We start from the raw sequence: 23,197 nt of genomic DNA on the forward strand, positions 1-23,197 counted from the left end.
AGTTGGTAGAGCATGTGACCCTTGATCTTGGGGCTGTGAGTTCAAGCCCCACTGTGAGGGTGGAGCTTAATTAACTAAAAAAAGAAGAAGAAAGAAGGCATTGGTGTTCTCAAAAGTATAAGTGACAATCTATTGTGATTTGTATATTTTGATCTTGTAATCCCATGCTAGGGAATTATACTAATAAAATAATTTAAGAGAAAAAAAGAATGACAGGCCCAAAGATTTCTTAATTATTATCCACAATGTTGATATCCAAAATGTGGAATTACTATCCACAATTCATATCCACAATGACAAATCACACTATGAAAAATACTGTGAAAAATGTCTAACAATTAGATGTTAAAATGGTATGTTAAATAATTAAGCATTATGAGATCTATGTAGAAATATGTAAACTTTCATTGATACAATGTTAAGTAAAAAAACAGATAATAAAATATTATATACACTAGAAAGAAAATACATCCATGTAGAATAGGGTGAGAAAATAAAATTAAAAATGAAAGCTCTGGTCTAAACCTGGTGCAATTATGTGCGTGCTTTATTTTTTAAATGGATAAAATATTACCACAGTGTGCTCTTTTATTATTGGTGATAAACAAATAAGAATAAAAAGTGTTACCACAAATTTAGGAAAACATGGATTGCTTCAGAGCCATATAACAGGACTCTTTTTCAATCCAATGAGCCAGTTCAGCCCTTGCTCCTGAGAGTCAACCAAGTCAGGCACAGACGTGCCCCTATGATCATGCCTCTGAGTGTGAACTTGAGTAACCACACTTCTACAAATGTCAACCTACTGAAAGTCCACCAATCCTTGAATCCCACTCATCCCCTGTCTTAAGATCAGCAGACTGCTCTGAAGTCTCTACACGGACTAACCAGCACAGCTAGCCCTTAACATATAAGCAATAAATTCAGCTGTGTCTTTTTACTTCCGCTAAAAAGACAGATAGTCCGTGTTGGTTTGACACAAGGCATTACTATAAAAATCAAAATAGATAACTATTTTATGCATATTCCAAAAAGTTCTTCTTGGAACTTAGATAGTTTCACCATATTGTTAATATCAGATCGGGGACTTCACTATTAAGTAAAATGATGAGGGTTGGCAGGAAGTCCTTGAACAAGTACTCAGGAGTGATTATTGGGATAGGAGTATTGTTTTCACCTTTAATGGCTCATTATGAGCCACGTACTTCTCAGGATGCTCCAGAAACTTTTCTCTAGCCTCAGGACTTGAAAAGTAGTAGATCTTTTCTCGATATTTAGCTGCTTCTTCTATGCTGCCTGGCTGTAGGATGAAGTTTTCTTTGAGAACCACTGGACAAAAGTGCTTGCTATCTCCCAAGTGCCTTCTCTTCTCTTTAATTCTTTCTTCATTCTACAAATATTATTCAGTTTGGAGAACAGTATTATAAATATTTTGATGCAAGACTCAAATGTAATTAAAAAAATAATGCATCTTGAATAATACTTAACCCATAATAAGATGCCTTTAAAACAATCCACAATTTTATGTGTATCCTTCCAGACCCCTTTTTCAAAGTACATCTTACTGATATACATATAAAACGAGACATATATTTAGACACAAATACAGTATTTAAAAAATACCAGTGGAATAATACTTTACATGACTATTCTACAACAGACCTCTTTTATTCTCCAAAACAAGATATAATGAACAACTTTCTGTAAAGGATCAAACATGAGACTAATCTATACGTTTCTTGCACCATTCTTGTTCAATTTTTGTATGAGAGGTATGTAAACTTCAAATGAGCTGGGAGGTATTGCTATTTCTCTGTGATGTGGAAGATTTTAAACAATGTAGGAATTATCTGATCAACAAAGGTATATTAGAAATAATTTGTAATTCTCCTCTATTATTTTTGTTTCTTCAGCTTTTATCATTCTTCTTAAGCAAATTTTAGTAATTCATATTTTGAAAATCTTTTTAATCTTGATGTTAAAATTTATTAGTATAAAGTTCCTGTAATTTAAAACAATCTTGTTCTAAAATCTTGATTATATACCTATTTTTGTTTCAAATGTTATTTGCTTCTTCTTTTTACCTAGACTTCTCAGAAGTTTGTCTGTCTTATTACTTTTCCCAGTGAACCAAGTTTTCTTTTTTCTTTTTTTTTTTTTTCTTTGAGAGAGAGAGAGAGAGAGAGCATGCACAAGCAGGGGAGGGACAGAGAGAGAGGAACGGAGAATCCCAAGCAGGCTCCATGCGGCATGGAGGGGCTCAATCTCATGACGGCAAGATCACGACCCCCCAGGTGCAATCAAGAGTTGAATGCTTAATTGACTGAGCCACCCAAGTGTCCGCAACTTTTCATTTTTTTGAAATTAGGTCTAATGTTTTTATTTTGTCTTCTTTTTCTATTTTGTTAATTTTTGACTTTACTTTCCTTTCTACTTTCTTTTGTTATGCTTTTTTTTCCAGATTCTTGAGTTGAATGCTTAACTTTTTCCTGCTAATAAATGCACTTAAATTAGGGTTGCCAGACTTAAAAAATAAGAATGTGGTTCCCAGTTTTATTTGAATTGCAGATAACAAATAATTTTTTAGTATAAGTATGTACCATACATAAAAATGATTCTTTTATTTGCAATTCAAATATAACTGGGTATCATGTGGTTTTTTTTTTCCTGGTAACTCTAATTTCTACTTCTGCCACACTGCAAAGCATTTATATGTAATCTTTTTTTTTTTTTTTTTTGAAGGGCTAAGGGCTAGAAAAAAGAATATATACATTTTTTATTTTGAAGCTGAAATGTATAATCTCTCAAAATTAAGGATTTTGATAAATCTGAGATAAGGCCACGTGACATTTAAAATTGTATTGGGGGCACCTGGGTGGCGCAGTCGGTTAAGCGTCCGACTTCAGCCAGGTCACGATCTCGCGGTCCGTGAGTTCGAGCCCCGCGTCAGGCTCTGGGCTGATGGCTCAGGGCCTGGAGCCTGTTTCCGATTCTGTGTCTCCCTCTCTCTCTGCCCCTCCCCCGTTCATGCTCTGTCTCTCTCTGTCCCAAAAATAAATAAAAACGTTGAAAAAAAAAATTTAAAAAAAATTGTATTGAATTCTTCAATGTTTGTTCTCATTTATATGATTTTTATAATGCATTCAATTATAAGACGCAATTTTATTTAAAAAATTTTTTTAACGTTTATTTATTTTTGAGACAGAGAGAGACAGAGCATGAACGGGGGAGGGGCAGAGAGAGAGGGAGGCACAGAATCGGAAGCAGGCTCCAGGCTCTGAGCCATCAGCCCAGAGCCTGACGTGGGGCTCGAACTCGCAGACCGCGAGATCGTGACCTGAGCTGAAGTCGGACACTTAACCGACTGAGCCACTCAGGCGCCCCAAGATACAATTTTATTTAAAAGCATTGCTGAATTTGCAGTAAAAATATATGCTCTCAAATGATACTGAAAGTATAAGTTCTGACCTATGTGTATGTCAATATAATTTTGTTTCATGAGAATTTTATTTTTATTGTTTTTACTTAAAGCATTTTTAAGAATTTTATTTATTTATTTATGTATGTATGCATGTATTTATTTATTTAAATTCCAGTATAATTTAAATACAGTGTTATGTTAGTTTCAGGTATATAATATAGTGATTCAACAACTCTATATGTTTCTCAGTGCTCATCAAATTAAGTGTACTCTTAATCTCCTTATTTCACCCATCTCCCCACCCACCTTCCCTCTGACAACTACTAGTTTGTTCTCTGTATTTAAGAATCTGTTTTTTGTCTCTTTTTTCCTTTGTTTGCTTTGTTTCTTAAGTTCCACATATGAGTGAAATCATATAATATTTGTCTTTCTCTGACTGACTTCTTCCACTTAGCATTATATCCTCTAGATCCCCCATGTTGTTGCAAATGGCAAGATATCATTCTTTTTTATGGCTGAATAATATTCCTGTGTGTGTGTGTGTGTGTGTGTGTGTGTGTGTGTGTGTGTGTTTGTGAATGTACCACTTCTTTACCCATTCATCCATCAATGGACACTGGCGAGTTTTTACTTCCCTGAGTCTACAGGGCTCCTGCTGTTCCCCTTCCTGCTCCCTAATTCTCCTTTTAAAATCTCTACCTACCTCTGTCCAAATCAGAGTTCAGTTCACACTGGACTTTTTTCCGTATTGATTAAAACCTGTCCTTACCACTTCAGTGCCCAGTTTTGCTTATCTTTGACAGTGTAAAGTATCTTGTTGTGTTATTTTATTTTATTTTATTTTATTTTATTTTATTTTATTTTATTTTTTTAATTTTTTTAACATTTTATTTATTTTTGAGACAGAGAGAGACAGAGCATGAACGGGGGAGGGTCAGAGAGAGGGAGACACAGAATCTGAAACAGGCTCCAGGCTCTGAGCTGTCAGCACAGAGCCCGACGCGGGGCTCGAACTCATGGACCGCGAGATCATGACCTGAGCCGACGTCGGCCGCTTAACCGACTGAGCCACCCAGGTGCCCCTTGTTGTGTTATTTTAATGCATTTCTCCTTCAATTCTACTTTTACTGATATCCAGAATGCTTCTCTTTTTTTGTTAGCATTTGTTTTTTATATCTCAATCCATTTGAGTAATTAAAAAAAAAAATTTTTTTTTTAGTTAATTGTAAATGGCTTACATTCGTTGACTCCAGTTTTTCCTTATAATGGGTGGGTCCAGAATTATCCCTAAATAAATTTTAGAAACAGAATGTGAGGTATGTGTGTAGACGCAATGTGTGGAGTGTCTTGGAAAAAGGGATTCTGGGAAAATGGTGATATGAAGACATTCCCTTCCTTTCTCTTAAACTTAACTGCTGGGGCAGACAACTGGTATCCATAAACATTCTAGGGGAGGGAACTGTATGGCATTATTTACCACTATGGGCTGGATGAGTGCATGGAGACAAACATCAGAGAGACAGAGTGTTAAGATGTCAAGTCCTAGGAGGAATTTTGTTTTCCTGAGTTTCTGGATTTCCTGGGGAATGTTAGCATCAGCAACGACCAGGGAAGTGCTTGTGGTCTCTCTGGTCCGCAGAAGACCAAGAAAGAGTTGTATGGGTGGGAAGAGTCCTCCCCAAACCTGAATCTGAGCAAGTATGAGGAATCTGGGTAACGTGGGCTTGTCATAGGCACACATAGCAATCAATATATGCCCTATCTGCCTCTGTACTCCTGACCTATGGGGAGAGAAGTCACTTTGCCTTTTATAATTTTTGAGAATGTTGTCACCTAAAGCACTCCAGCAACAGTTCTGAACCCTACTGAATACAAAAAGAAAAAGAAGAAAGAAAACCACCACCCATCTAAGGGAGTCTAGTTAACTGAAAGTTCAGTCAGATCAAATAGACCACAAAACTTTGCAACACAGATGGAAAGAACCCAATCTCTGAGGAGAAAATTGATGAGGACATTAATAGAGATGCAAATAAACAGTAGAAAGAGTTCATGGGCACCAACAAAATATATAAATGAGCCTAAGAGGAGAGTGACCACTTGTGGTAGAAAAATGGCCCCCAAAGATCCCCAGAACCTGTGAGAACCTCATATGTGATTAAGGATGTTGAGATGGGAAGATTATCCAAGTGGGCCCAATGTAATTACAAAGTTCCTTATAAGAGAGAGGCAAGAAGGTCAAAGCAGAAGAGGAGATAACATGATGGAAAGCAGAGGCTGAAATAATGTGCTTTGAGGATGGAAGAAGAAGCCATAAACCAAAGAATGCAGGTGGCATCCAGAAGCTGGAAAAGACAGGAAAAGTTTTCTCCTCTATCAGAAGGAACATAGCTAATACCGATTTTAGCCCTGTAAGATTCATTTCAGAGAACCAACCTTGAGAACTGTATGATAATTTTGTTATTTTAAGCCACTAACTTTGTGGTAGTTAGTTATAACAGCAGTAGGACCCCAGTGAATGTCTTAAATGAGACGAATGAATGGAAGACATATCTACAAATACATGAACAAAGAAGTAAAGAGTTGGAGAATTTGAGGGAAAAGATACAGATATTTGGAGGATAGATCCAAGAGACCTAATTAGTATTAGGTATTATGGAAGAAAAAAAGGAAGAGATGGAAAAGAGGCAATAATTAATTTCCCACAGATACAGAAAGACATAATACACAGATTTAAATGCACCCGAAGTATAGGCAAGATTGATAAGAAAAGAGAGACACATGGGCCTATCTTGGTGTGATTCCTGAACTCTGGTGTAGCAGTAGAACTATTGTTTCTTTTTGTACTTTCTGTTTGGTAAAAGGGAAATATCTTTGTTGTTGATTTTTCCTAATGTGAAAATTATATATTTCTAGTGCTAAAAAATCAGATAATATATTTAAAAAATAAAAATTGCTTGTAAGTTCATCATTGAGATATAACCACCATTAATACTTTTAACAGCTTGACTGAGGTATAACAAACATTAAAACACTGCACATATTTACAGTATAAAATTTGATAAATTTTCACACAAGTATTCATTTGTGAAACTATCACCACAACCAGGATAATGGATATATTCATGAATACCAAAAGTTTGCTCACACTTCTTTGTAAAATCTCTCCCTCCTGCTCCTATTTGCCTCCCACCTGCCCCATTCCCAGGCAACCACTGCTCTGTTTTCTAGCACTATAATTAGTTTTCTAAATTTTTATGTAAATGGAATCATACAGGATGTATTCTTTTTTTGTTGGGCTTCTTTCTCTTAACATAATTATTTTTAGTTTCAGCCGGGTTATTGCATGTCAATTAGAAGGGTGGAAATTTCAGTTCTACCGCCCACCTTCCCAGGTGGGGTGGGGGAGAGGGGATGGAGGTTGAATCAGCCAATGGCCAAAGACTTAGCCAATCATGACTATATGATGAAGCCTCCATAAAAATCCATGAGGACAGCTTTTTGGTCTTTTCTTTTAGAAGAGCTTCCGTGTCCTACCAAGCAGGGCCCCAAGCTCCACAAGGACAGAAAGAAGGTTCTTTGTTCAGGACCTTGTCCTATGTATTGCTTCATCTGGCTGTTGATTAGTATTCTTTATCTCATCCTTTAGTAAACTGGTAAATGTAGGTAAGTGGTTTCCTGAGTTCTGTGTGCTGCTTTAGCAAAGTAATTGAACCTAAGGAGGTTATTGGAACCCCTAATCTGTAGCCAGTCAGTCAGAAGCACGGGAAATAACCTGGGGCTGTGACTGGCATCTAGGTTGGGAGGGGGGAGCAGTCCTTAAGGACTGAACCCTTAACCTCTGGAATCTCCAAGTAGACAGTATCAGAATCGAAGTGAATTCTCAGACCCTGCTGGTGTCTGAGTACTGCTAGGTGTTGTGTTGGGGAGGACCTCCTCTCATGTTGGAACTGGGTCTAGGAGCCTCAAAAGAATTGATAAAACCTATGGGGCTCCTGGGTGGCCCAGTGGGTTGAGTGTCCGACTTCGGCTCAGGTCATGATCTTGTAGTTCGTGCGTTCGAGCCCCGCATCCGACTCTGTGCTGACAGCTCAGAGTCTGGGACCTGCTTTGGATTCTGTGTCTCCTTCTCTCTCTGCCCCTTCCCCGCTCATGCTCTGTCTCTCAAACATGAATAAATGTTAAAAAAAAATTTAAAAAAAAGAATTGATAAAACCTAAAATTAAAAGAATCACTTCTTATTTTATTACTGATAGACACATGAATTGTGTGGCTATCAAATGAGAATGTTTATCAAAATTCTCTTGCTAAGGGAATAGTTTAATGCCTGAAAATGACTTGTTCCACTTGAGAATACTGCTACTTATTATCATACTAGCAGCCTCCCAAAGAGGCCATTGCTATCTGTTTTTTACATAAAACACCCACTTCTGTTAAATATTTCTGTCTCTAATACCTATAAATGTTTTCGTGGAAAAGTTTTTTTAAAGATTTCCCTTTTCTTTTCTCATGGGTGTAAAATATTGTCTAACTAGCCCTGGCATTTCAGGGGTCAAGCAAAGGTGGGTAGAGGCAAAGTGTGTTGAAAATGCTTATTTATAACATTGAGGATGCCTGCTTGTTTTCTTGGGGTCCAAAAGTGCTAGTTACCACTCTGGATATGTGCACTTTCAATGATGTGACCAATGTGAATGAAAGGTAATAAAGGAGTCATATACCTCTTCCTCTTCTTCCTCTTCTTCTTCTAGCTCCTCCTCAACTTCAGCGTCGGCCTGATAGTCTTCTGTTTCTTCATCATAATCTTCCATAGTTAACTCCCATCCTGCATACTGGAAGGGTTCTGTAAAAAAAAAAAAAAAAAAAAAGTAGTAACTTTTGGGAAGATATTTTTAGAATAAAAGGATATTAGCATAAAAAAGTAGTCAAATATTAGGAAATTTGATTATAATGACTGATCTTAGTTTAAATGTGTATGCAAACAGGACTTCACAAATTCTTTAAGTGACAACCGGCCAATTTGGCCAGTGCTTTGTGCCCCGGAACTGTTATGATTGGCAGGTGCCTGCAAGATGAGGTTGCTAAATATTTTAAATATCAACCTTGAATATGCTGAATGTTTTACTTCCCAAACCATCAAGAAAGACTTTAAACTTTCACGGTGCTTTTAATAATATTACCTGCTCTTGACAATAAATGTTATGATTGTGGCTCTTACTTTCCATAATCTCAACTACTTTTTGAAGTAGTTCCTCTGGTGTTTTGTCAGCAATCTCCAAGTTTAAAATTTGAACGAAAGACTCATGGATTGCTGGTTCCAGCTGTTTCCAGCCAAAGTTGAAATTTTTAACCTTCTCTTTAATTGGCTCCATTTCAGGAACATCAGGATAAGCATCTTCTGGAAACTCAGGGAGTACAACTTTTGAGTAAAGGTTAAAGGAAAGAAAAAAGAATCTTCAAATATTATATCTTTAGACATATTGCGAAAATAATTTATACTTTATAGTATTTTAAAAACATTTGAAAGAAATAAACTTAGTTTTCTAATTAATAATATTACACTCACAAATCATATTTTAATTATGCTTTGTTTTTTATAATGGCTTAAATGAATTATTATTAATAAAATCAAAATTATTTGGATAATTATTAATAATTTCATATAGCAACTTTAACTGTTAATGTATAAAATAAAATTTGATGAAAAACAGTACTATAAGTTGGCTACATATATTTTTAATGTAATAAGCTAAATTAATACATATCAACTGGTATACAACATAGAAAAAAATAAGTAGGAAATTGGTACTATGCCTAAAATAAGGGACTACGCCCTTTGTAAAAGAATTTGAAAAGTACTTTCACACAGTAAGTACTTTTATAATCTAACCTGTTTCCGACAATTCTTTAATTTCCAGGGCCTCTTTGGATCCTTTTGAAATGTCTGTTCCAACTGTAGTATCCTCCCCAGGCTCAGATACTTAAAAAATAAAGCTAATAGTTAGTGTTTGAATTTTAAAACACCATTCCTTTATGAAATTTTTGGCACAAAGAAAATTTCAAAACACAGTGTAATTGTGTATACTATGTCTAAGTGAAAATACAGTTCCTGTTAGGTAAAGTATGGCTTAAAATATTTAATAATATAGAGTGAAAAATGAAGAATATTTAAAAATATATAAAAGGACATTGACCAAAATAATATACACATGGCACATATAATTCTGAGTGATAACTGTTGTTAAATATTATTCAGACTTCTGTTCACATGGCATCAGACTAGGAGTTCCTGATATTTCTTTTAATTTCTTTTTTTTTTTAACATTTATTTATTTTTGAGACAGAGAGAGACAGAGCATGAACGGGGGAGGGTCAGAGAGAGGGAGACACAGAATCTGAAACAGGCTCCAGGCTCTGAGCTGTCAGCATAGAGCTCGACGCGGGGCTTGAACTCACGGACTGCGAAATCATGACCTGAGCCGAAGTCGGCCGCTTAACCAACTGAGCCACCCAGGTGCCCCTCTTTTAATTTCTTAATCCACCCATGAAAATATACCAAAAAATCATAAAGTGACAATGAAAGACAATGATATATCAAAGTCCCAGCTGTGTGTGTATTGAAGATATAGATAGAACACTATTTTTCTGGATGTTATAAGACGTGCATCACATACAGATCCAGCAGAGATGGTTCAAGGAAGGAAGAACTAGTTGTCTATCTTCTCACTTTATAGTCTCTCCTAGTTCTGAAACAGAAATTTTGTGTAGACCAAATATATAACATATTTATGTAATATTCTCTATATAGCTCCATTCTGTAACACTGGAAACTGTTTTCCAAGCTAAAGTAACAGTTGGGTCCTCTTTCTACAGAATTCTATAATTAATACCCAAGGGAGGGGCCCCTGGGTGGCCCAGTGGGTTAAGCATCCGACTTGGGCTCAGGTCATGATCTCATGGTTTGTGGGTTTGAGCCCCGCGTCAGGCTCTGTGCTGACAGTTCAGAGCCTGGAGTCTGCTTCAGATTCTGTGTCTCCCTGTGTCTCTCTGCCCCTCCTCCCACTCATGTTCTGTCTCTCTCTGTCTCTCAAAAATAAATAAACATTTAAAAAAATAGTCAAGGGAGTAGGATATAGAAGAGGACAAACCTAGGGCTGGTCTGGTGGTGATATGTTTAATTTTAATGTGCTCACTTATCTAAAGAAAAGCATTATAAATCATGATGAAGATAAGAAGAACACCAAGAATATACAGGGACTTCTAAACTGTCTTAGCTTCTCTGGCTAATTACGGAATGAAATAGTCAGAGATGACGAAGATCCAGCGCAGTATAGGAGAGACAGATAAGATGAATATTTACTAAATATCACCACTTGAACTAGGCCAATGCACATTAACTTTACCTTCAGGTCTATATCTGAGAGTACCAGGCAAAACATTAAAGCAAAATGTGTGTGTGTGTGTGTGTGTGTGTGTGTGTGTGTGTGCATGCACAAGAATGTGTGTGGATTGGGGGATGATTCTTATAAATATTCCACCTATTCTTCCTGTTGGTTTCCCTACTCTACCTGCTAGAGCTCAATATAATCTGCTCCATTCAAGGACAAGTCAACAACAACAACATAATGACAAGGCCCTTGAAAAGATGTTATAGTGAAGGGAAAGAGTTATTAAACCAAAGATTTAGATGAAGAATTTGTTTCATCATAAAATGATCTAAATCATAAAAGAAAAGGACTTCTTTTATGAAGCAGAGTAAATTTTAGAAAATACATGCTCGGTATACTCAAAAAGCACAGGAAGACAACATAGCTTATGAAATAAGAATCATGAAGCAAAAAAGAGAGACCAACCTAAGATAAAGGCAGGAATGCAAGAAAGCTAGTTCCAATAAGAAAGCAATGCAAGGAAATGTAAAATGCAATAGCAGATTCAAATATGCATCAGGATAGAGGCAATAAGAAGCAGAAAATAAATCTCAGGTGGAGAACAACAACCTTCCAAAGATACAGAGAAAAAGAAAAAAGACATCAAAACTATCAGGGAAAAGATTAATGTGGTTGAGAAACAGAAACTAACCAAAAATAATAAAAAGTAATCCTGAAAAAGGAATCTGAAGCAATAAATGAAGGTATAATTGAAGAAAACCATTTTAAGCTAGACAAAGACTAGTATGAAGATAAAAAGAGCTCACTGAATTCCAGGAAAAATCACTCACATACTAGCAAAGTTAAAAAACATAATGGTATTGAAGAATATCTTCTGAGCATCTCTGCAGAAAAGAAAAAAGAACATGGGGGTGCCTGGGTGGCTCAGTAGGTTAAGCTTCCGACTTTGGCTCAGGTCATGATCTCATGGTTCGTGGGTTCAAGCCCCATGTCAGGCTCTGTACTGACAGCTCAGAGCCTGGAGCCTGCTTTGGATTCTGTGTCTCCCTGCCCCTCCCCCCCATTTGCGCTCTGTCTCTCTGTCTCTCTCTGTCTCTCTCTCTTTCTCAAAAATAAATAAACATTAAAAAAAAAAAAAAAAGAAATGTCCCAGAGAAAACCTTTCTCTTAGGCTTGAGTCCAATCAAGTCACAGGTCAAAACAAAACAAAATACCATGCTTAGGAAAACTGAAAGGAAATATATCAGAATATTAAATATTTGTTGCTTCTTGCTGGCAGGACTATGGTGATTTTCTCCCATCTTTCTATTTGTATGTTTCCTATAATTATCATATCACGTCAAACTTGACTGGGTATCTGAGTGATTTTTAAATACACAATTTAATGTCAATTATATCAGAACCATGATCACTGTCTGAGAGACATTTTCTAAATTTCAACTTGTCTATATTCTATTCGATATATCAATTCACTGTGACCTGTGGATACAGTATGCAGCTAAGTCACCCGTGAGTGTAAGTTTTCAGGACCACGTTTTTCGTAAGTACAATACTGACCTTTTTCCATGATGTAAGGCAACCATTAATAAAACTTTTCTTTAGCCTAATTTTTTTTCACCTATGACAGTTCTCAATTGTGAGCATGTATAAGAATCACCTGAGGTGTTCATTAAAATATAGATTCCTAAACTCCATCCTATACTTGCTTCAACCAGGACTTGGGTGGAGCTTAGGAGACTTTAAAATAAGCACCTTAGCTTTAAAATTCATATTTATTTCAATTCCAGTGTAGTTAGTATACAGTGTTATGTTAATTTCAGGTGAACAATATAGTGATTCAACAATTCCATACCTTACTCAGTGCTCATCAAGATAATTGTACTCTTCTGTATTATGTTAAAGTGAAATAAGTCAGAGGAAGAAAAATATCATATGATTTCACATGTATGTGGAATTTTAAGAAACAAAACAGATGAACGTAGGGGAAGGGAAGCAAAAATAAGATAAAAACAGAGAGGGAGACAAACCATAAGAGACTCTTAAATACAGAGAACAAACTAAGGGTTGCTGGTGGGGTGTTGGGTGCGGGGATGGGCTAAATGGGTGATGGGCATCAAGGAGGGCACTTGTTGGGAGGAGAACTGGGAGGAGCACTGGGTGTTATATGTAACTGATGAATCACTACATCCTATCCTGAAATCATTATTACACTGTATGTTAACTAACTTGGATTTAAATTAAAAAAAAAGATAATTGTATTCTTCATCCCCTTCACCTACTTCACCCATTCCCTCACCCATCTCCCCTCTGATAACGATCAGTTTGTTCTCTATAGTGAAGATTCTGTGCTTTGGTTTGTCTCTTTTTTCCCTCTTTGTTCATTTGTTTTATTTCTTAAATTCCACATATGAGTGAAATCATATGGTATTTATTTTTTTCTCTGACAGGCTTATTTTGCTTAGCATTATACCCTCTAGATCCAGCCATGTTGTTGCAAATGGTAAGATTTAATTCTTTTTTATGGATGAATAATATTCCACTGTGTGTGTGTGTGTGTGTGTGTGTGTGTGTGTGTGTGTGTGTGTATGTGTGTGTGTGTATACGCACCATATCTTCTTTATGCAATGGGCACTTGGGCTGTGTTCATAATTGCCTCCTTAAGTAATTTAGAGGAGAATACTTTATGAAGAAAGAGACCCTTGGATAGAAGAAGTAATCACTAGTTAAACCAGATGCAAGCCCCTCTGTGAAGTAAAATATGGTTTAATATGGCCAAAGAGACCCATTTTACAGAAGCAAACCAGTCCTGGAGAAGCCTAGTCATGTCAACATTGTCTAGAATTGGGCTAGAACTGACCCTAACTAGAATAGGATGCTGGCTTTAGAACATCCAAAGTAGGTTCTCTGGGGGGAATTAATCAGATAGAAGGCAACAACACTGAATTGTCCCATAGACCTATAACATCAGTAAATACTAATTGTGAGCTATTGTGGACACTGGAATTATAGGGATATGTTTGACATGTCATATTTGATGGATGTCAGTTTCCTTTCTTTCTTTTGTTATTTTATGGCCTGTCTTCTTGTGAAAGGTAGGTGGGTAGAAGAATCATCAGTCAAATTGATTAGGTACTGAAGAAAACAATGAAGTTTCTGGGTAGGAGCTGAAGTCAATAGAGGTGTGGGACTCCTAAAAGGAAATTGTATGTTTCATCCTGCTGGCTCCTCTGTTTGGCACAAGGGATCTGATTTTGTACTTATTGTCTCATAAAGCTAATGCCAATCCTACAGTAAAAATGATTTATGTTGAACCTGAGATTTCTCACTGTAAAAATTCCTCTTAGTCCTGGTCCTTTTACAGCTAACAGCGGGTTCTCAGTCCTTAATTACTCCAGGCTGGCATGTAGCTGCAGGTATCTGAAGGCCTTTAGATGGTAGGATTAGTTTCTAATCCAATACTAACCATGCTTGAAAGCATTTATTTGCCTCATTCCCACCACAGTGGGGTCCCCTGTCTTGCTGCTTTAAGACACTCTCCTGAGAGTAACTTGCATTGTCCACAGACTCCTTCTTAGAGCCCTGCACTAGTCCACCAAACTGGACCTGTGAGGCAGGGCTGGCTCACAAGTGTGACCCATGCACTTGCACAAGGTCTTTTGCTTACAATGGCCTCACACTTAGATTAATGCTCTTTGGTTGTCATTTGAAATTTTTAGTAATTTTACCTTTGAATTGTTTTTTTAATCAAAATCAAAAGGGACTCCAGGGGGACAACAGAGAGTGCATGCGAGTAGAGATACGCACAATATGTGTTTCCCATCCCTTGCTCTCAAGTTCTCATGAACATTCCTGACGCCCCATCATGAGTGTAGAATTCTAAGGGACCTATGTGTGAAGGAGTCATGTGATTGAGTGTTGTGGGGGGAGGGAGGACTCTGGCAGCAATGAGAGACCATGCTTTCCCTTGAACTACAACTTGCTTCAGATACTGAAAGAAGGTGATAGCATTCAAAGAGATGTGAATAATCAAGGAAACTTTCTTACTCATGTTACTTTCCTGTATTAGCTAAACATTTAGGCTGAAAAGGATGATGTAGAGGTAAAGGAAAAAACAGGGCAACCCAGAGTTCCCTACTTTCAGTCTTCCCTTAATCATTAGAAAGCTGGAGAGTGTTGATAGAATATATGTGCATATTAAGAAGCAAAATAAAAAGCTGAGCTAGTTTTATGCATGGAACTGATACAGTATTCTGTTAAGAATGAAATGCATATGCATGTACAAGCTGCAAAATACAAACTGTATAATTTTGGTGACTCTGCACATGAGTTAAATGCTCTTATATTTCCATTTAAATATGGCATTGTACGACATAAAGATGAACAGTAAAATCCATGCTAATGAATAAAATTTAAAATTTTTATTTAGTTAAAATGAGATTAAATAGCAAACCAAAAGCACCATGACAAATTGAGAGAGAGTCTGTGGAAGAAAAGGAAAAGCTTAATATTTTAGTACATTTAAAGGCACATTTTCCTGCTTTTTGAACTACGAGACTCACATTTTACATAGCTGGCCCTGCTCCTGAGTGCTAGTACCAGGGCAGAGAAGATTTGGCATTTCTACAACATTGCAACCCATGTGATTTGGACTAAATGGTTGCTCTCTGGAAGCTCATGTCACCATTCTTAGCCTGCATCCATTTTATTAACATAGAAAAGACACAAATACACACATGCATGTGCACACACACACACATACCCCGATGGACATAAGTAGAATTAAGGACATGGCCTCAGTAGAGTCTAACCTGATTCAGGTTCTGTTTCAGGGACCTCCGGCACTTCAGGTTCCTCAGGTAAGGATCCCCTGGTCTCCTCGGCTACTTCCAGGGCCTCAGACCCTTCCTGAGCTTCAGACTCCTCACCTTCAATCTCCTCTTCAGTCTCTGGATCAGTCTCTTCTAGTTCTAAAAAAAAATTAGGAGAAAAAAATTATTATTCGGTTTAGGTTAACAAATATTTAATTGGATGTCAAGGATTCTGATAAGTGCTGAGGCCAAAACAAAGAATAAGGAATGGCCTTGCCCTCCTGGAGCATGGGGTTTAATGAGGGAGACAGATACAATGGCTACATATTTTATCTATTAAAATGTAGTGGCAAAAGATAATAGTCATGTGCTCGGAGTGCTAGGGGAACATGGGGTTAAGGGTTTTAACAGTAAAAAACTGGAAACAGCCCAGAAGGCCATTCAATAAGGAAATGGCTAGAACTGCACTGATGTGGAGCCATTAGCTATGTGTGGCTGTTGAGCACTTGAGATGTGGCTAATCCAAATTGAGGTGTGCTGCAAATATAAAATACACAATGGATTTCAAAGGCTTAGTATGAAAAACTGAATGCAAAGTACATTCAGAAATTTTTGCACCGATTACATGTTAAAAAATAATCTTCTGTGTATATTAAGTAAAATATAATTAATGTCACTTGTTTCTTTTTGCTTTTATGTAGCTACTAGAAAATTTAAAGTTACATATGTGACTTGCATTAGATTTCTATTGGGCAGCATGAGGCTAGATTTAACGTACACATGACAGATTTTCTTATACCTAATTGCAAATAATGGAATATGTTGATTCGTATGTCAAATGTAAATTTTGAAAGCATAATTCCAAGTTTTATGGAGTTGCATGTAAATCTTTCAGGAAGAAGATGTGGTGAACAGTGTCAGAAAACCTATCTCCTTGGGGCGCCTGGGTGGCTCAGTCGGTTGGGCATCCGACTTCGGCTCAGGTCATGATCTCGTGGTCCGTGAGTTCGAGCCCCACGTCAGGCTCTGTGCTGACAGCTCAGAGCCTGGAGCCTGTTTCAGATTCTGTGTCTCCCTCTCTCTCTGACCCTCCCCCGTTCATGCTGTCTCTCCCTGTCTCAAAAATAAATAAACGTTAAAAATAAAAATTAAAATTAAAAAAAGAAAGAAAACCTATCTCCTCAACTCCTTTTAATATATTCATGAAATTAAAAAACAAGATATTTCTATGCAGATGATACGAGAAAATGAATGAGCCTGTTTTCTGGACTCTTGTGGAAATTTCTTCCTCCACTGATTACCTTCCAAGACTATCTGGTATGAGATACCTCTGGTATCTGAATGTTAATCTAAATCTGGATGATTAAGCACCCAGAGCAAAGCAACCCCAAGTGTTTTTTCTTATAGGTCTGGGTCTGTACCAGGACTACAGTGCATGTGGCTTCCAAGTAGGTGACTTACATTGTGGTGACTCTTTTGTGTTACATAGAGGAATTTATGGTGATGCACACAAGGAAGAAGTAGCGTTTGCGGAATCTGACCAGGGCTTGGCATGACATTATGTGCTGTACGGCCGAAACTCACAATGTCTTTCAACTGAGTATCTTCTTATAGTAAAAAAAATTATCAAATGCCTAACATGCATACATGTAGTTATTTTTAAGTTGAATTCTTTTTTTTTTAAGTTTATTTATTTTTTGGGCGCCTGGGTGGCTCAGTTGGTTAAGTGCCCAGCTTCAGCTCAGGTCATGATCTCACAGTTTATGAGTTCGAGCCCATCAGGTTCTGTGCTGAAAGCTCAGAGCTTGGAGCCTGCTTCAGATTCTGTGTCTCCCTCTCTCTCTCTCTCTCTCTCTCTGCCCTTCCCCTGCTCACTCTCTGTCTCTCTCTCTCCCAAAAATAAATAAATATTAAAAAAAATTATTTATTTTTGAGAGAGAGAGAGAGAGCATGTGCCAGCAGGAGAGGAACAGAGAGAGAGAGTGAGAAAGAGAATACCAAGCAGGCTCTGCACTGTGAGTGCAGAGCACAGTTTGGGGCTCAATCTCACCAACTGCAAGATCATGACCTGAGCCAAAATCAAGAGTTAGATGCTTAACCGACTGAGCCCCCAAGGTACCCCTATAAATTGAATTCTTTTCCATATTAGGTACTTTATAAAATATACAAATGAAGAGTTTATATAATGATGCTGAGAAGTGTAAAAAGTTCTAATACTTTTTCTAGAATTCTAATGGCTAATCTGTGTACCAGATAAGTCAGGAATGGATTGAAAAATGTGTTAAGATCCTTATACTATCTGCGATTTTACTAAGTATGTGTTGTATTAGTTGTCTATTGCTTCATAATAAAGAACTCCAAAATTTAGTGATTAAAACAACAATAACCACATGTTATCCTTGCAGGTCCTGGGGTCGGGATTTTGGGGGTAGCTTGACCGGTGGCTCTGTCTTTGGGTCTCTCATGAGGTCAAATGAAGATGTTGGTCAAGGCTGCAGTCTCTGAAAACCTGTCTGGGGCTGGAGGACTGACTTCTGAGGTGGCCACTCAAAGCCTGAATGAGCTTCCCAGGGAGCAGGGAGAGATCAGCCCTGAGTTAAGTCCTGACCCACAGAAACGTGTACGGAATACAAATGTGGCTCTTTTACAGTTTTGGGGTGGCTTGTTGCCAGCAAAGGAAAACTGAAATAGACACTTTTTACTCTTTTGAATCATGGACCCTTCTGGCAGCCTGATGAAACTTATGGGCCCTCCTTAGAATAATGCTTTCACACCCATAAAATAAAATTCATAAGAATCCAATTATATTGAAATGTAGGTATGAAGATATCAAAATAAATTTTGTGCTGTAGGAAATTTGTGAAATTTACTAATGCATTAAATAACAACAGGTAGCAATTGGTTTAATAACTACCATCATTTTGAAATAGTGATAAGCATAACCAGGATATATAAAACTGTAATGTGACATGAAAGTATTTTTGTTCCTATTGGTGACAAAGTCAAGCTACTACTGATACTATTATGGTTTGTTGCCTATATTAATTACCAGTTGAAGGAAATATTAAATTTCAGATAAAGGTTAGAGAAAATAAAGTTGTAGTTACTTCCCCATTCAAGCTCACAGGCCTCTGAATTTTATCCATGAACCCTAGGCTAAGAGCTTCAGTCTTAAAAGAAACTTTTCGAGTAAATTCTTCTGTAATGGAGATAGAAGTTTAAGTTCAAAGAAAATAGGTATAGCAGGAGATTGGCTGTTTTCTCAACTTCCCCAGGAATCCTTCTACCAGAATTCCAGCAGCCGTGTGTCGTACATGACGAGGCAGCTGTTTTACGACATGCTGCATATGATCCATGTAGAGGGTGCACACGTAGGTATCTGTGTGGGAGCTCTTTTCCTATGACTCCATTACTCTAGTGACCATATAATTTATTATCTAAATTGGAACACTAAGAATGAAAGTGGATCAAATAAATATTTCAATACCACAGGCATAAACCTAGACTCTCATGGGCAAACAGGGATATATGGTCACCTTGTCTGTAATTCACTTGAAATACTGCAGTTTCCTGCAGTAACAATACAAAATTAAATGACACATTATTAGTGATATAAATCTGTGTTTGCCTTTTGCTTTCTCATTCATAGCTTCCAACAGGCTTTGGTTTTCTTGTATTCTCAATGCCTCTTCAGTGGCTTTTCTGAAACGAAAATGTCCAAAATTTAATCATCTTTGGAAATTCAGACATCTCACAATGTTACAGTATTTGAGGCTTATGATGGTAAAAAATAGAGTAAGTTGTGTATAATGTTCATTATACTTTTTTTTTTTTAATTTTTTTTTTCAACGTTTATTTTTGGGACAGAGAGAGACAGAGCATGAACGGGGGAGGGGCAGAGAGAGAGGGAGACACAGAATCGGAAACAGGCTCCAGGCTCTGAGCCATCAGCCCAGAGCCCGACGCAGGGCTCGAACTCACGGACCGCGAGATCGTGACCTGGCTGAAGTCGGACGCTTAACCGACTGCGCCACCCAGGCACCCCTGTTCATTATACTTTTTAACTTTACACTGTAAATGTTTACTTTGCTGATATTGAAGTCAGTTAATTTTCCAGGTTTTTTTTCCCCCCAGTTTTTTTCTTTTTTTTTTTTTGGTAAGGAAAGTTGCAATGTTACACTTAAAAAAACTTTGGCTGTTAATTGGGAAATTTGTCAAAATTAATAAAGGATTGTCTCACTCCAATTTGAAAAGGTAAATGGGAGAAGTTGGACCATTTTCCCTTCGGATTAAGTGGAAAATGTTCACAAAATAATATTAAGTGACAAAAAAGCATAATATAAAACTATGTATAATCTAATTTTAATTTTGTACTTAAAATTTATATAAATCATGATCAAAAGATTAGAAGAAAACTAGTCAAACTGTTCACAGTAATTATCTCTGGATGCTGGCATTATGAGATTTTTTTCTTTTACTTATCATTTTTTGCATTTAAAAATTTTCTAGGGGCACCTGGGTGGCTCAGTCAGTTAAGTGTCCGACTTCGGCTCAGGTCATGATCTCACGGTTCGTAAGTTTGAGGGCCGTGTCGGGCTCTGTGCTGACAGCTCAGAGCCTGGAGCCTGCTTCCGATTCTGTGTCTCCCCCTCTCTCTCTACCCCTCCCCTGCTTGTGTGCTGTCTCTCTCTCTCTCTCTCTCTCTCAAAGGTGAATAAACATTTAAAAAATGATAATAAAATAAAATAAAAATTTTCTATATTGAATAGATAATTATCTTTGTAATCAGAAAAATTATTTCCTTATTTCCATTCAACACAGTAATAATGAAATTTGGAGACTTGAAATATAAAAATATAAATATCTGGAGGGAATCTGTTTTTCACTAGGGTTGAAGCACTAAGCCTGCCTTCATGATGAAGACAGGTATAAGGAAAGCTAGTAAAGTGATGAAGTAAAGCAATACTTGTTAAAATTAAAATTTGTATACCTTTGACCTAAAATTCTATATCTAGGAATTAACTCTCGAGAATTGACATACTACTGTACAAAGACACATGAATAAGAATGTCGATTGCGTTTAAAAAAAAAAATTGTATCAAGTATTCACCAACAAGGGATGAATTAAGTAGAGCCTATTCATACTGGTTGCCCACGCTGGGGCAGTTTTTCTGACTGTTCTGTAAATCTGTCCTTCTCCATATTCAGTGTTCTTTGCATCCTTTTCTCCATCTTGTGAAAGTCTAATTATTTCTATTCTTTTCAAAAGACACTGCTATACTTCTTTTGCCAACAGATGTATTTCTTGTTACTAGGGAATGTTCTCTCATTTAGGTATTCTAAATCCTGCAATCTCGCCTGCAGTCGTGGTGTAATTCGAGTTCTCTTTGTTCATGACCCGGACCTCTGAGACTCCTGGATATTCTTTCTTCACCCCTTCCCCATTTGACTGCGTGCCCATCAGCAGTCATCCTGTTTATTTCAGGCAGGGCTCTTTTGTGAACCTTTCCTTGTCCACAGCCTAAATATAGTAAGCCACTGCTAAGAATCTAAGACTTGACAAGAATGAGGAAGAATTTTGCTGTCAGTTGTTAGTCACTTCTACAAAACCACTTGGATAAATGAGTCAAAGACAAAATGGAAGGACAGAAATTATCTTGGACTTGACTGGCACATCTGTAAACTGCTGCTATAAAAGCTGCAGAATTCGGGGCGCCTGGGTGGCGCAGTCGGTTAAGCGTCCGACTTCAGCCAGGTCACGATCTCGCGGTCTGTGAGTTCGAGCCCCGCGTCGGGCTCTGGGCTGATGGCTCAGAGCCTGGAGCCTGTTTCCGATTCTGTGTCTCCCTCTCTCTCTGCCCCTCCCCCGTTCATGCTCTGTCTCTCTCTGTCCCAAAAATAAATAAACGTTGGAAAAAAAAAAATTAAAAAAAAAAAAAAAAAGGCTGCAGAATTCAGTGTGTCTGTAGATATTTGGCCCAAGTTGTAATTTTTAATCCTGTTAATTTTATCTCCTTTCCAACTGAGATGCAAGGCCGGTAAATTACTTTTCTTTTTTCTTTTTAACAGTTTTAAATTTCATTCTCTCCAGCATATGAAAAAATGTTTGTTTAAAAATACTCATGTTGAATTTTTAAAATATAGAAATTAGAAAATATACAGAACATATAAAGATGCAGAAAAGCTTGTTTCAATCTGGGCAAATCTTTCCCTGTAAGAAGTTTACAAAGATGTGACAATTTGGAATCAAAAGAGGTAACAATTGATTATAGAGACAGCTCACAGAGTTCCATAGGATAAAAGGGAAATGAAGGTAGAGTAGGGAGAAAGTGGAGTTCTCTTTTCCTTTTTTAAAAAAATGATACATGTGGGGCGCCTGGGTGGCTTAGTCAGTCAAGTGTCCCGACTCCTGGTTTTGGCTCAGGCATAATCTCAAGGTTGTGGGATCAAGCCCCGCGTTGAGCTCTATACTGACAGAGTGGAACCTGCTTGGGATTCTCTCTCTCCTCCCTCTGTTCCCCCTGCTATGCATGCACTCTCTCCCTCCCTCTCTCTCACTCTCTCTCTTTCAAAAAAAAGATACATGTATATGTAGTATGTATTCTAAATTATCTCCTTAAAATGTTGCAGACCTTCAGTCTAAAAACCACATGAACTTTGTTTTACTCTTGTGTTAATAGCTTCATCTGTTCTCAAATATTTCCATTTCTCATACACTGGGAAAAAATTAGGTAATCCCTTAAACCTTAGCAGATGGTAGCTCCATTTATAAGAAAACTTATAAAAGTTGAAAGCAAATGTAATACATTTGTAATTATTGTCTGAATCAATATCTTGTACTCAATATATCAAACACTTTTATTAAATAACCTAACTAAATTATACTTCATATATTTTGGTATTGAGTTCTTAAAGGAATGGCTTAGATGAAGAGTAAACACTGAAAAAAAAATCCCTCTGACATACACTTATCAGTTATCTGCCTCCCCTGCCCCTCATTATGTGTCTCCCAGCTTCATAATTTCTAGAGTTCAAAGAGGTTCCTAAATCCCAGCTCTAACTGCTGATATCTGAGGGGAAAAGGAAATAGCATTCGAGAAAGCTCCTGTCTATAGGTGTTGTCCTTAACGGCAGGAGCTTTGGTGGATTAGCATAAAGAAATTTAATTCTTACATTATCACTTTGAGAAGCAGGAATCCCAGTGGATGAATTACAATCTAAAGCACGTTTCAGCAAGAAAGAACAATTAGCAAATTAAGTCACTGCTTCTTTTCATATTTTATTCTCCAATCTGAAGAACCTGATAGTTTATTAAAGTTTAGTTCTTGACCCTGCCATGGACAAATAGATAGGTGCTCACATTTGTAAAAGCTCTTCATTGCACCAAGACTGGAAAATAAACTTTGATGTTGAGCCTGCCAACTATAAATAATTAGTCTTGTTTTCTCCTTATGTAGAACATAGTCAGGGTTCAGATTTTAGTTATTTCACACAAGTGTACTTTCATTTACTTTTTATCATGTTATTCTTCAATTTGTGGATACTAGTCAGCGAAATTATTTAAGCCACAGACAAATATGGTAAAA

General features: G+C 37.2%; 1 protein-coding gene across 1 annotated transcript in view; it reads right to left on the reverse strand.

The window, feature by feature from the left end:
- The window catches only part of AK9 (adenylate kinase 9), a 131,158-nt gene that overhangs the window by 44,425 nt on the left and 63,536 nt on the right, over nucleotides 1–23,197 (reverse strand). Inside the window, 6 exon segments of the mRNA XM_086707568.1 lie at nucleotides 1,178–1,390; nucleotides 8,137–8,258; nucleotides 8,634–8,834; nucleotides 9,306–9,395; nucleotides 15,612–15,770; nucleotides 19,240–19,313. Of these exon segments, the coding sequence (XP_086563694.1) occupies nucleotides 1,178–1,390; nucleotides 8,137–8,258; nucleotides 8,634–8,834; nucleotides 9,306–9,395; nucleotides 15,612–15,770; nucleotides 19,240–19,313 (859 nt within the window).

Source organism: Puma concolor, chromosome B2 (genome assembly GCF_028749965.1).
Source record: "Puma concolor isolate L17-30 chromosome B2, mPumCon1.1.hap2, whole genome shotgun sequence".
NCBI lineage: Eukaryota > Metazoa > Chordata > Mammalia > Carnivora > Felidae > Puma > Puma concolor.